The sequence below is a fragment of the Microtus pennsylvanicus genome, chromosome 1 (genome assembly GCF_037038515.1).
Source record: "Microtus pennsylvanicus isolate mMicPen1 chromosome 1, mMicPen1.hap1, whole genome shotgun sequence".
NCBI lineage: Eukaryota > Metazoa > Chordata > Mammalia > Rodentia > Cricetidae > Microtus > Microtus pennsylvanicus.
Window position 1 is genome coordinate 435,441 of NC_134579.1, and position 15,463 is coordinate 450,903.

General features: G+C 36.1%; 1 protein-coding gene across 1 annotated transcript; it reads right to left on the reverse strand.

The window, feature by feature from the left end:
- Positions 1-6,438: 6,438 nt before the first annotated feature.
- On the reverse strand, positions 6,439-7,356 carry LOC142838163 (olfactory receptor 5AC1-like). The gene has a single exon (XM_075953506.1). It carries the CDS (start codon positions 7,354-7,356, stop codon positions 6,439-6,441), a length of 918 nt encoding a protein of 305 aa, XP_075809621.1.
- Positions 7,357-15,463: the final 8,107 nt, after the last annotated feature.

Sequence of the window (15,463 nt, forward strand, 5' to 3'; positions counted from 1 at the left end):
CTCCCCATCTCCCCTAACCCCCATCCCACCCCACCCCCAAGATCCCAATTTTCTCCCCGGCAATTTTGTCTGCTTCCCATAGCCAAGAGGATAACTATATGTTTTTCCTTGGGTTCACCTTCTTACTTAGCTTCTTCAGGTTCACCAATTGTAGACTCCGTGACCCTTATTTATGGCGAGAAACCAATTATGAGTGAGTACATCCCATGTTCATCTCTTTGGGTCTGGGTTACCTCACTCAGTATAGTGTTTTCTATTTACATCCATTTGCATGCAAAATTCGAGAAGCCATTATTTTTTACCGCAGCGTAGTACTCTAATGTGTATATATTCCACACTTTCTTCATCCATTCTTCCATTGAAAAGCATCTAGGTTGTTTCCAGGTTCTGGCTATTACAAATAATACTGCTATGAACATAGTTGAACAAATGCTCTTGTCATATGATAGGGCATCTCTTGGGTATATTCCCAGGAGTGGTATTGCTGGGTCCAGGGGTAGGTTGATCCCGAATTTCCTGAGAAACAGAAACACTGATTTCCAAAGTGGTTGCACAAGATTGCATTCCCACCAGCAATTGATGAGGGTACCCCTTCCTCCACAACTTCTCCAGAAAAAGCTATCATTGGAGTGTTTGATTTTAGCCATACTGACAGGTGTAAGATGATATCTCATAGTTGTTTTGATTTGCATTTCCCTGATCACTAAGGAGGTTGAGCATGACCTTAAGTGTCTTTTGGCCATTTGAACATCTTCTGTTGAGAATTCTCTGTTCAGTTCAGTGCCACATTTTTTAATTGGGTTAATTAGCATTTTAAAGTCTAGTTTCCTGAGTTCTCTATATATTTTGGAGATCAGACCTTTGTCTGTTGCGGGGTTGGTGAAGATCTTCTCCCAGTCAGTGGGTTGCCTTTTTGTCTTAGTGACAGTGTCCTTTGCTTTACAGAAGCTTCTCAGTTTCAGTAGGTCCCATTTATTCAATGTTTCCCTTAATGTGTGTGCTGCTGGGGTTATACATAGGAAGCGATCTCCTGTGCCCATCTGTTGTAGGGTACTTCCCACTTTCTCTTCTATCAGGTTCAGTGTGTTAGGACTGATATTGAGGTCTTTTACCCATTTGGACTTGAGTTTTGTGCATGGTGATAGATATGGGTCTATTTTCATTCTTCTACAGGTTGACATCCAGTTGTGCCAGCACCATTTATTGAAGATGCTTTCTTTCTTCCACTGTATACTTTTAGCTCCTTTACCGAAAATGAGGTGATCATAGGTTTGTGGTTTAACATTCGGGTCTTCTACACGATTCCATTGGTCGACTTCTCTGTTTTTATGCCAGTACCACACTGTTTTCATCACTGTAGCTCTGTAATAGAGTTTGAAGTCAGGGATGGTAATGCCTCCAGAAGATCCTTCATTCTATAGGATTGTTTTGGCTATCCTGGGTTTTTTGTTTTTCCATATGAAGTTGATTATTGTCCTCTCAAGATCTGTGAAGAATTTTGATGAGACCTTGATGGGGATTGCATTGAATATATAAATTGACTTTGGTAGAATTTCCATTTTTACTATGTTGATCCACCCAATCCAAGAGCAAGGGAGGTCCTTCCATTTTCTGGTATCCTCCTCAATTTCTTTCTTCAATGCCTTAAAGTTCTTGTCAAATAGATCTTTCACTTCCTTGGTTAGAGTTACCCCAAGATATTTTATGCTGTTTGTGGCTATCGTGAAAGGTGAAGCTTCTCTGATTTTCCTCTCTGCTTCCATATCCTTTGTGTATAAGAGGGCGACTGATTTTTTGGAGTTGATCTTGTATCCTGCCAAATTACTAAAGGTGTTTATCAGCTGTAAAAGTTCTTTGGGGGAGTTTTGGGGGTCGCTTATATACACTATCATATCATCTGCAAATAGCGAAAGTTTAACTTCTTCCTTTCCAATTCGAATCCCCTTGATCCCATTATGTTGTCTTATTCCTATTGCTAGAACTTCAAGCACTGTATTGAAGAGGTATGGCGAGAGTGGACAGCCTTGTTGTGTTCCTGAGTTTAGTGGGATGGCTTTGAGTTTCTCTCCGTTTAATTGGATGATAGCTGTCGGCTTGCTGTATATAGCTTTTATTATATTTAGGTATGACCCTTGTATCCCTAATCTCTCCAATACTTTTATCATAAAGGGATGTTGAATTTTGTCAAATGCTTTTTCAGCATCTAATGAAATGATCATATGTTTTTTTTTCTTTCCATTTATTTATATGATGGATTACATTGATAGATTTTCGTATGTTAAACCAGCCCTGCATCTCTGGGATGAAGCCTACTTGATCATAATGGATAATTTTTCTAATGTGTTCTTGGATTCAGTTTGCCAGTATTTTGTTGAAGATTTTTGCATCTATGTTCATCAGTGAGATTGGCCTATAATTCTAATCATAAGTGGTTTTTAGAGACAAAGCAAAGAAAACCAGCCCACAAATCACAATTCCAGAGACCCTAGACAACAATGAGAGGGACATACAGTGATCTAATCTACATGGAAAGTAGAAAAAGACATGATCTCCTGTGTAAATTGGAAGCATGGGGACCTTAGGAGAGGGTTGAAGGGAAGGGGAGAGGCAGGAAGGGGAGTAGAAAAAAAATGTAGAGCTCAATAAAAATCAATAAAAAAAGAATGCAAAAGAAAGAGTATCATTAAGATTATCTCCACAGGCTAGAAAACAAGAAAGAAGCCATAGGATGTGGGGGTTTGGGGTGAAGTCTTTTTGGGGACAGTAAAACACAAATAGTATGAAAATAGGAGATACCAAGAATGGGAAGGTACAAATGGGGATGGGAAAGTGGGGTGGAGGAAAGTGAAGGTTGTGGGAAAGTAAACCAAATTATAGGAGCATGAAAGAGCTACATAGAAACCTGGTGCTTTATGGTACTTGATAAGAAGGCAGTATCCAATGAGAGAGGAAGGGGGGAAGAAGTGGGTTTGGGGTGAATGATAGATAGATAGATAGATAGATAGATAGATAGATAGATAGATAGATAGATGATAGATGTGTCAAAAAAACTTAAGTTAAAAAGACATAGAAACTTTAAATATAAGGCCAATAGTATTTAACAGAAACAAGGTCAACAACTACCAAATGAAAAAAGTGAAAAACATTCTGGTATCTGATGCTTAGTATTTAGAGTGGAATATCAGGATTACTGCTGGGATTGTTTTTATTAAGACTTCATCTAAATAGTGTAATGTGAGTACTATATAGTTATTATAAAAATAAAAACTCCCTATTATATACAGATTATTTAATGACATTTCAGGAAATAAAACAGAAACAATCAAGATTTGACCTATCAGGCTTTAGAGGAGTCAACAGGGAAAACTAATTTGAGAGCTAGCTAAAGTGTTAACAATATAGGTGGTTATTATCAAAGAAGTTTAAATCGAGGTACTCTGATTTGTGCTGGTCAATTCTGATGCCAGAATCTATGGGTGTTTTAAGGAAAGTATTATTGTCAGGTTCAGGATAACTCTCTGTGAGTTAGCTCACCACAGCTAACTCACAGATAATCCCAAAGCAATAGAAGTTGTTGCATTTTCTCCTGGGGCCCTACCAGAACTACATGGTAATAATCTATTACAGAAAGAACTGCACATTTGACCCAAGATAGCGAGCCAAAAGACTGGAACCAAGCTAGAAGCTCTCTCCCTGCTGAGCAGCCCTAGCCTTCAGAGTACCAGAAGGTGCTGTTGAGGCTACACGGGAAGAACACTCCTCAATGGCCCTTATACCTGTCAGGAAGCTTGTGCTCACTGTTTCAGTGCCAGCACGACCGGTGGGGGCTAATCAACATCTTTCTGATTGGATCTTATATGGACTCCAAGGAATAAATGTATACCTGGTACAGTAAAAATGACCAAAAGCACCTGACTATGAAGGTCACAAGTTCTATGGGTAGGAATTGCTGCTTATTATTGTGCTAAATGGACATGTGGTCAAACTACTTTCTAAACAAGTGTATTATTAGTCATAGACATTGAGCCTTGATCAGAGAAGCTTCTTACTGCGGAGGACAATGATTAATGCAGAGACTCAAAACAGAGATTTTGAATGTGAGAGGATGTAGGTGACAGAAAAAAATTGGATGGCGAAGACAGAGAAATAGAATTGCTATAAATACTGTACTCATATATGAAATTTTCAAAAAATGTAGCTTTTTTAAAAAAATTGTCCAAAGTGCTAAAAATAAGCATCTCTACCTAGAGTCGTCAATCCTGAATGGGACAACTATAACACCTGCTGCAAGCAACATGATGGAAGAATGAGCAGAAAAAAATGTACAAGCCAAAAAAAGATTTTAAAGAAAAGATTCTGTGAAAAACTAATCTCTGTATTCAGCATGATCATTGCAATTATAAACAGAGTCTTTGAAGTATGCATGCATAAACAAAGACATGAGAGTAGGGAGGGGCAATACTTGACAGGAAGAAGAGAATCAGCAGGTGTGGGGGGAGGATGAGAGGGGACACTGGGAGATACTTATGATCATTCATATATGAAATAAATAATATTCAGTAAATAAAAAATAAAAGTTGAATCCATATACATTGAGTCATGCTTTAATAATATGATATTGCATGTATCAGCAAAAGAATTATTTATTCTTATGAAGACAATAATTTACAGATAACTCATGTTCTCCTTTGAGTGGGAATTCAAAAACAATTTATGCTCTATCTTTCCTTAAGAACTTCACTATTTTTATAATAATACTAATACATGCATATTAGCCTACATTTTATTGCTTTACTTAAAAATATGTAAAAATATCTATATTATGTACAAAGTACAGGGTCAGATATTATGATGAAGTTAAAAAGAGAGAATCTGGTGAGAAGAAACACCTTGAAATTTTCAGAAGAGGTCATCATTTTGTGAGTTTTCTTAAGGCACCCAGAACTTCTTTGTTTCTTAAGCTATAAATAAAGGGGTTCAGCAGAGGAATGAAGATGGTATAGAATAATGAATACAATTTACCCTGATAACTGTCTGTGTCAGATCCAGAGAGCACGTATATGACAAAGAGGGTGCCATAGAACAAGGAAACAGACACCAGATGGGCACTGCAGGTGGAGAAGGCTTTGCTTCTGCCCTTCTCAGACTTTGTTTTCAGGATGGCAAAAAGCACACGGATATAAGAAACAATAATGCTCATAAAAGTACTCACTTGTGTAAAAACAGCAAAAATGAATAGGAGCAATGCATTAACAAATGGGTCAGTGCAGGAAATTGTATAGAGTAGCAAGATCTCACAGAAGAAATGGTCTATTTTATTGGAACTACAAAAAGTTAATCTAAATAACAATCCTACATGAAGTAAGGCCACTGATTCAGTGCCAGGCGACTCCTCAGGGCTAATCAATGATGTACTGATTGAATTTTATACCCATTTCAAGGAAGGAAATGTATACCCAGTGCAGTAAACATGATAAAAAGCACCTGGCTAGGGAGGTCACAAGTCCTGTGGGTACTTATTACTACTTATTATTGTGCTAAATGGACATGTGGCCAAACTATTTTCTAAACAGGTGCATTATTAGCCATACAATAGTGCAGATTTCAGCCTTGATCAGGGAAGCTTCTTATTGTGGAGGACAGAGATTAATGCCGAGACTCTAAATGGAGGTTTTGAGGGAGAGAGGATATAGGTGACAGAAAAAGTTGAAGGGGGATGACAGAGGAGTGGAAATGATATAAACACTTTATTCATATATGAAATTTCCAAAGACATAATTTTTTAAATGCCTAAGTGCTGATAATAAGCAACTCTAGAGTCCCCTGTCCTAAATGGAACAACAATAACACCTACTCCAAGGCCTAAGGAACATGATGGAAAAATAAAATGGGTAGAAGAAATGTAAAAGCCAGAGTAAGAGGGGAAGTTCCGTATTCAACATGGTCATTTCAATTATGAACAACTGGAGAATTTCTGTGTAAACTAAGACAGGAGAGTAGGGAGGGGCACTACTTGGGAATGAGAGAATCAGCAGGTATGACTGGAGGAAGGTAAAAGGGGACAGTGGGTGCTATGATCATGTGCAACACATTAATATATAAAACAAGAAATAATCAATAAATAAAAAATAGAATCCTTACATGATGCTCCAATAATATACAGACACAATTATTAGGAAAAGAATTTATTAACATTAATTTGTGGACAATTTATGTTCTCCTTTATGCTCTATTTTCCTTAGGGAATCCACTATTTTTATAATAATAGTAGAAATATTAATAATAATACAGGCATTTTAGTCTACATTTTATTGCTTTACATAACAATATGTAACAAAAACCAATACATATTATGTGCCAAGCACAAGATATTATGATGAAGTTAAAAAGAGAGAATCTGGAGATAAAATACACCTTGAAGTTTACAGGAATTAAACATCATTTTGAGAGCTTTCTCAAGGCACCCAAAACTTCTTTGTTTCTAAGGCTGTAAATAAAGGGGTTCAACAGAGGAATGATGATGGTATAGAACAATGAATACATTTTACCCTGAAAACTGTGTGTGTCAGATCCAGAGAGCACGTATATGACAAAGAGGGTGCCATAGAACAAAGAGACAGACACCAGATGGGCACTGCAAGTGGAGAAGGCTTTGCTTCTGCCTTTCTCAGACTTTGTTTTCAGGATGGCAAAAAGCACACGGATATAAGAAACAATAATGCTTATAAAAGTACTCACTTGTATAAAAACAGCAAAAATGAAAGCGACCAATGCATTAATTGATGGGTCAGTGCATGAAATTGAATAGAGTGGTATGAGATCACAGAAGAAATGATCTATTATATTGGAACTGCAAAACGTTAACCTAAACAACAATGCTACATGAAGTAAGGCATGTAGAAGTCCAATTAGATATGACACACATATGAACTGAACACAGAGTCTATTGGACATTATAACTACATAGTGCAGAGGGTTGCATATGGCTACATAGCGGTCATAGGCCATTGCTACCAGGAGGTAACATTCCGCGGTCGCACTTGAACAAAAGAAATAAAATTGGGAGAAACACTCACCCAGGGATATCATGTCATTCTTATTTATAAATTTCATAAGCATCTTAGGAGTCACAGAGGATGAAGTACAGGCATCAGTAAAGGCTAAATTTCCAAGGAAAAGGTACATGGGAGTATGAAGATGGGGATCTTTACAGATGAGAAAGATTAAGCCAAGGTTGCCCACCAAGGTGATGACATAGATGAAGAAGAACACCAGGAACAGGGGGACTTGCAGCTCTGGACGATCTGTTATTCCTCTGAGGACAAACTCAGTCAGCAGGGTCCTGTTTCCTTCCATCACACCCCCTCAGGCTGCTCACTGAAAAGAGATGAGACAAAAATATAAGGCCAAGACTCATTGAGACGAGGATCGTATTATAGTTCACATTGTACATGCCAAAATCTCCTTAATAAACAAGAATGAAGTGTACTGTTTCTGCTTTTGAAACCTTGCTGAAATCAGAATAATTTCTGAACAATCTTGACACTGCATTTTAAACATGCAATTATCTGAAAAATACCTGAGAAGCCCATAGACATTGATTTACCTGACATTATACATCTTACCCTTAATAATTATAAATATTTGTAATTTACTTTACATTTTGATTGTGTTTTATTTTAGTACATATGTTATATAACTTTTACACAAAAATTAGAATAATAAAAGTTCAAAATATACTTTATCCTAATAATTCAAAACAAGCTCACAATGAAAAGTCTCATGGCATGAAATACTACCTAATATAATAACATTTTCATTGTTGTTTTAAATGGATTTTGGAAATGCTGATACTCAATTTTCTCTCCCTCTTCTAATGGTTCTTTTCACCTTCTCAAATGGCATCATCCCACTATCTTTCCATGTATAACTTTCAAGTATTCTTATCTGAGAGAATGGACTATGCTTTGGTGTTTGATATTACCTATTATTATATCTATTATTCTAATATATGAACATGTCAGATAATAAGATAGTAATTTGCAATATTTCTTCAATGTCTATCCTTTTCATATTTTCTACCTGTCTATACATTTGTAAGAACAACCACAAATTTTGAGGATAATTTTTCATGTATTTTTTCAACAAAATACATGTAAAGAATCATTAATTCATTTCTTTATAGGTAAAGACAATAGAATTAAAATATTATAATTTTTATAGTGTAAGAAATGAACCTGCTACACATGTTAATCCATGATGTTAAAAGCACTTTCGTTTTAAGTTAAAACCCATATACACACATGTGTACAAAACTTGTTTACATGTTGATGATTGTTTTAATAAATGAAATTTAAATATGTCTTTGTGGAAAATACCCCATCAATTAAGAATGTCTTTAATATTTGAATTGTCCATAGTTTTGAAAAGATTCTAACAATGTTGCAATGTTTCCTAAGTATTAAATATTTCCTAAGTATTAAATTTCCTTGAAGGAGATTGTGTAATTAAAGGCTCTGTTTAAAATCACAGAACACATTACCATAGAGTGAATGACCAGTGTCTCCAATATCTGCCCTGGCATAAATGATAAACATTACATTTATATAACAAATCAAATAGGTAAAACATAAAACTACCTGATTTACAATGATCAGAGAAATAACATGCAAGGAATGAAACTTCACCAAGGCACATACACCCATGAGTTTAATCAATCAGGACAGTGGTGCCAGATCCTAGAATACAGCAGAGAGAGCATTCAAATTGGAACTGCGTTGCTATGTTTCTGTAATGATAATATGCACACTTTTGGGCATAAGGTGGTTTATGTATTTGCATTACTGATCTAAAATTGGAGTGATCACTTGAAATATCTGATTTTAGGGTCTAAGTATCCAATGAATAGAATGCAGTATTAAGACAATTCCAGCCTAAAGGGTTTCTTAGCAATATGAACTTTATTTTTTTGAATCTTAGTAGTCAAATAGAATTAGCTAACAGCTCTATTCTCAAGTCTGTGAAGAATTATTTTGAAGCAATTCTTGGAGGCAGAGGCAGGTGGATCTCTGGGAGTTCGAGGCCAGCCTGGTCTACAAGAGCTAGTTCCAGGACAGGCACCAAAGCTACAGAGAAACTCTGTCTCGAAAAACCATAAAAAAAAAAAAAAACCGAAGCAATTCTTGAAGAAAATACTTGAAAAAACTACTTTTCTCAAATCATTTGCTTTATTTGTTTAAAGAAGTGGAAAATGAGATCTTTTTAAGGTAATATGCAAAAAATAATCTTGAGGCAATGAAAATATGACATTGAACTGAAATAATGTACAGAAAATTGCGCATGGCACTTTTTGCTTCTCTCTTCCAGTTACATAGAAAAATTACTATGTAGAAATAGTTCACCTTCATCTTAACTGAGAATAGAAAAGATTGAGTTTGCTTAGAGTATTATTGGATGCTGAAACACAATGGCAGAATCAGCTAATATTTGTCAAAATTATCACACAATTCACAGTCATTCCTCAAAAACAATTAAGATGATCTTTGTTTTTTTTTTTTTCATTTTACAAGCATTTAAAATGAAACAGATGCTGATATTGTGGGGGACTCTTCCTTTCTTTATATTCTCAGCATCCCCAAGGAATCCAATGGCCAGGTGAAGAAGCAGGCATAGATGCTGTAAGAAGCCACAGAGTTCTATGCCTCCTGGAACCAGAATTCATCTTGACTATGGAAATTTTCAAAGCTAAAGTCAGAAAGGGTAATTTTACTCCATAAGAATCCCAGCAGAAGTTGACCTATGGACTCTAAGAAACTCATATGATTGAGTTCAGATCTTCTGTGTATAAAACCATAGCTGTGAGTCCGCAGGGATTTTAAAAAGTAAACAAAATAGTTCATTGAGCTTTGCAGGAATGCTATGTTTTGTATTTGTGAGATAATTCCCCTAAAATATATTTCCACATTATAATTTCTGTAAATATATTGGCACATTATGACAAGCTTTGACTAATAATGGTTGAATAAAAATATGACAATAAAATATTTTTTCTCACCAAATTCTTATTAAAACAGCTGTAGGCATGGATTCCATGAAGCTTTCTTTAGGAACAAGGGTGTCAGTGATAACTGGCTTTCTCAAACAACAAAAGAAAATTGTAGAGGATATTTATTTCTTATCATTTTCAATCCTATTTTTAAGTCCAATACTAAAACTCCCTCAATGCTACCAAAAACTCCCTATAGGATAGTGCTAATCTGCTGGGCATTGTTTATTATTCAGCTAATTCTTACTAATTAACCTATTGTAATTAGTCTTACATAAGATTGCTTGCTTTCTAAAACCCTAATATTAAAGTTTAGTTATACATAAATGTATTTACTCCATTGACATTCTTCAGATATTTTATGTGGAATTGATTTACCATCAATATTAATCTTTAATCAATAGCAATATTATAATGATTAGAAAATATTTTATTAATACATATATAATATACTAGTATAAATATTACTTACCATTATGACAATTGTCAAGTGTTCTCATAGCATGTTCCTATTAAAGCCAGCAGTTACTAATTCAGATTCAGTCAATGGTGGAATAGATTGGTTTGCACCTTTCTCCCACTGAGAAAAAATTTATTGAAATATGATATTTCCTATATGAATAGATTTCTCAAATATAAAAGCAACAAATTTAGCATCGCTTACTATAATCAAATATCATAAAATGTTTAAAGCAATGAAAATACATAAGATATAAAAATAACAAATTGCATCAATCAAACTGATTACTGGTGAATACTGACAGCATTTTCATTCTGTCATCTCCTTCCTTCTACCTATCCATGTCTTTCCATTTATATATACTGTGTATATAGTATTCATATATATGTTAAAAACAAAGTGCTATGAATGTATATATACTTTCTTTAAAAATAAATGACATATTTTCTAATGTCTTAACTTAAAAATTCATGGGCTTAATTGTGAGCACTAGAGGGCCACAAGAAAACCAAAGAATCAACTGATTTGAGCACATAGGGGCTCACCTACCAGGGAATGTGAATGGGACTGATCTATACCCTCTGCATATATGTAACAGTTGTGCAACTTGCTCCTCATATGGGACTCCTAACAGTGAGAACAGGGGCTGTCTCTGACTCTGACACCTGCTTCTCACTCTTACCTCATACTGGGTTGCCTTGTCCATCCTCAGTGGGAGAGGGGGTGCTGTACCTAGTTATTGTAAATTGATATAGCTTGGCTGAATGATACAATGTGAGGTCTGCACTTTTCAGAAGAGAAAGTAGGAGGAGTGTGTTGACAGAGGTGTCCATCTAACCTGGTCCCACAGCTGTTCAGTCCCAAAAAACACACAGAGGTCTACATTAACCATAAACTGGTTGGCCTAGTACCTCAGACTTCTTATTAACTCTTACATCCTACATTAGCTCATAATTCTTGTTTGTGTCAGCCATGTGGCTTGGTACCTTTTATCAGCAAGGCATTCTCATCTTGCTTCCTCTATGTCTAGGTTATATCTGCAGACTACCAGACTGTGCCTTTCCTCTTCCCACAATTCTCCTGTTCTGGTCACTCTGCCTATACTTCCTGCCTGGCTACTGACCAATCAGTATCTTATTAAAATACAAGTAACAAATCTATACAGGGTACAACACCATATTCTCACAACAGGAGTCAATGGGGGATTGGCAGAATAGGAGAAGTTGAGGGAATGGACTGTGAGGAGTGAACAGAGGGAGTGGAAACTGTGATCAGGATGAAAAAATTAATTAATAAATGAAAATTAATTTTAAAATTTCATAGCCTTATTTTTTCGGTTATAAAGGTTTTGTGAAAATGTTCCCATAATGAGGGCTCAAGAAACATTGCAGGAGAAGAGGCATATGATTTGTAAGCACACAAAGATCAGGGAGTTGGCTTTAAGATTGTGTGTCTCCTAATAATATCAGAATAATATCCATAAATTATCTATCATTGCATAGACGTTCACCACATGGACGCCTACAAACCTACATGACAGATCTCAAATCTTTAGACCATAAACACAAAGCTGTGAGCACATAGAAATTTAGAGAAAGTACACAAAATATTTCACTTAGATTTTCAGGAATGTTTTATGTTCCATTTGTTAAATAATCCTCTGAAAAGATATTCTCATATAAATTAACATATTTCAATATATTCTAATATAAACTATGAGAAATTGTTGGAATAGAAATGATCAAATGTTTAAATTGTCAGTAAAATAAAAATGCTACCTTTTCATCCAATACCTATGGAAATGTGTATAGGCACAGATGCCACAGGAGTGATATCTTCATGAAGATACTTACACTGCAGGAACAAGGGTATCAGTGATAACTGTCCATCTCACATCAATTTTCTATAAGAATAACAATTTAAAGAGAATACCATTTTATTTCTTACAATCTTCAACTCTGTATCAATAAAAAAAAAACTCTCTCAATACTATCAAGAACACCCTAAAAGATGAAGCCAATTTGTTAGGCATTGCTCGATAATCAGCAAGTAAAAACTAACAGATGAGTGTAACTGGTCTTACATAAGCTTTTGTTCTTTCACATTTCCAAGTTATGTAGCAAGAGTTCCAATGGGTATTGCTAAAAACCTGGAGTCAGAGGGGGAAATGCTGAGAGATCAGAGAGGCAAAGGAGCCAAACCACAGTCACCTTATCTACTCAACTTCCCAGATGAAAGAAGACTGAGTTCCTATCTCCTCCCACCTTATCATTTCCTCTTTCTCTGCCCAGCCATGTCATTTCCCATCTATCTGAGCATACCTCCAGATCTCTCTGGTTAGTTAGTGCATAGTTCTGCCCTCTTATCTTCAGACAAGCTTTACTTGTACAGAAAGGCATCACCAGTAGGATCAATATAATAAAAATGTCAGTCCTACCCAAAGCAATCTATAGATTCAGTGGAATCTCCATCAAAATCTCAACACAATTCTTCACAGACCTCAAAAGTAAAACAATCAACTTCATATGGGAAAAAGAAACAGGAAAGCCAAAACCATCTGTACAATAAAGGAACTTCTGAAGGCATCACTACCCCTGTCATCAAGTTCTATTACAGAGCTACAGTAATGAAAAGAGCTTGGTATTGCCATAAAAACAAAGACTTTGGCCAATGGAATTCTATTGAAGACCCAGATATTAATCCACACAGCTTCAAACACCTGATTTTTGACAAAGAAGCTAAAATTATACAATGGAAAAAAGAAAGCATCTTCAACAAACGGTGCTGGCATAACTGGATGTCAACATGTAGAAGAATGAAAAGAGATCCATATCTGTCTCCATAAACAAAACTCAAGTCCAAATGGATTAAATACCTAAATATAAATCTAACCACACTGAACCTGATAGAAGAGAAAGTAGGAAGTAGACTTCAATGCATGGACATAGGAGACCACTTCCTAAATATAAACCCAGTAGCACAGTCTCTGAGAACAACAATAAATAAAATGCAAATCAAAACAAATCTGAGATACCATCTTACACCAGTCAGAATGACTGAATCCAAAAACACCAATGATAGCTTATACTGGAGAGGATGTAGAGTAAGGGGGACACTCATTCATTGCTAGTGGGGATGCAAACTTGCACAACCTCTTTGGAAATCAATATAGTGGCTTCTCAGAAAATTTGGAATCAACCTACCTCAGGATCTAGCAACACCACTCTTGCGCATATGCCCAAAAGATGCTCAATCATACTACAAAGGCATTTGTTCAAGTATTTTCATGGCAAAATTATTTGTAATACCCAAGGAAACAACCTAGATGCCCTTCAACCAAAGAATGGATAAAGAAAATGTAGTACATATACATATTATAACATTGCTCAACAGTAAATAAATAAATAAATAACAATGACACCTTGAAATTTGCATGGAAATGGATGGAACTATAAAACACCATCCTGAGTGAGGTAACCTAGACCCAAAAAGATGAATATGGTATGTTCTCACTCATAAGTGGATACTAGCTATACACAAATATTGAACCTATTGTTCAAGATCCTAGAGAAGCTAAGTAACAAGGAGAACCTTAAAAATTAACATACATAGATCCACCTGAAAAGTCAAAATAAAAAAGATCACCTGACAAAATTGGGAACATAGGGCTGAGGGGGAAGGGAAGGTGGAAGGGGAAGAAGAGAGGAAAAGGGAAGGGGTGAGAACTTGAGGGAATGGGATAGTCAATGTGGAGGAAGGACAGAGATGGAGCAAGGAAAGTAATATCTTGATTGAGGGATTTATTATGGGGCCAGCAAGAAACCTGGCTCTATAGAGGTTCCCAAGACTCCAAAGGGATGACTCCAGCTAAGACCTTAAGCAATAGTGGAGAAGGTGCCCAAACTGGCCTTGCCCTATAGTCAGATTGATGAATATCTTCAGTGTCACTATAGAAACTTTATCCAGCAACTGATGGAAATAGAGGCAGAGACCTGCAGCAGAGCACTGGGCTGAGCTCAAATGGTTCAGTTGAAGAGTGGGAAGAGTGAGAATATATGATCAAAGAGGTCAAAACCATGGTGGTGACACCCACTGAAACAGTTTACCTGAGTTAATGGAAGCTCACCAACTCCAGCCAGACAGGGAAAGAACCAGCATAGAACCAAGATAGTTGCTCTGAATGTGAAGTGACAGTTGTATGGCTGAGGCTGACTGTGGGGCCACTGGCAGTGGCAACAGGATTTATCCCTACTGCTTGTAGTCTTTTTGGGAACCCTTTCTCTTTGGATGGATACCTTGCTCGGCCAAGATATAGTAAGAAGAGCCTTGACACTTCCCCAAAGCAATGTACCTTACCCTCTCTGAGGAGTGGATGGGGGTGAGTAGGAAGAAAGGAAAAGGGAATGGGAGGTGGGAAGGGAGTGAGAACTTGGATTGGTATGTATAATAAAAATATAATTTGCTTTCTTTTTTTAAAAAAAAACGGTGTTACCATAGTTCTTCTTTTTTGTCTAAAAATTTAAAAAGGATTATAACTAGCATTAGAAAAACTATATACAATAAGCACAAGAACTATATATAGTATATACAGGCAATAAATACATCAATAATGTCTAACCCATTAATAATTGATAAACTTAGAGAAAATACTGTAGCTTTGAGTTGAGAATGGCAGCCCAAGGAGAAGGGGTATAGGGAAAACCCACAAGCCATAGTGGAGAGGGAGAGAGAGAGCACTATCTGAAAAAATGCACACAGGATTATGCAGAAAAAGCACATCTGCCCGAAGGCAGAGACAGTCAGTCTAGAACCAATAAGTCCTATGGCATTTGGAGTCCAGGTGCCTATATACTTTGGGGCCTGTGGAGTTAATTGCAGAGATGCTGCAACAACATTAAAAATTCTTTTTTTAATTTATTTATTTTTTCATTGAGAAAAGAAAGGAAAAAAAAACAAGT

Coding starts and splice junctions, on each gene's coding strand:
- LOC142838163 (XM_075953506.1), bottom strand. CDS start 7,356: ATGGAAGGAAACAGGACCCTGCTGACTGAGTTTGTCCTCAGAGGAATA.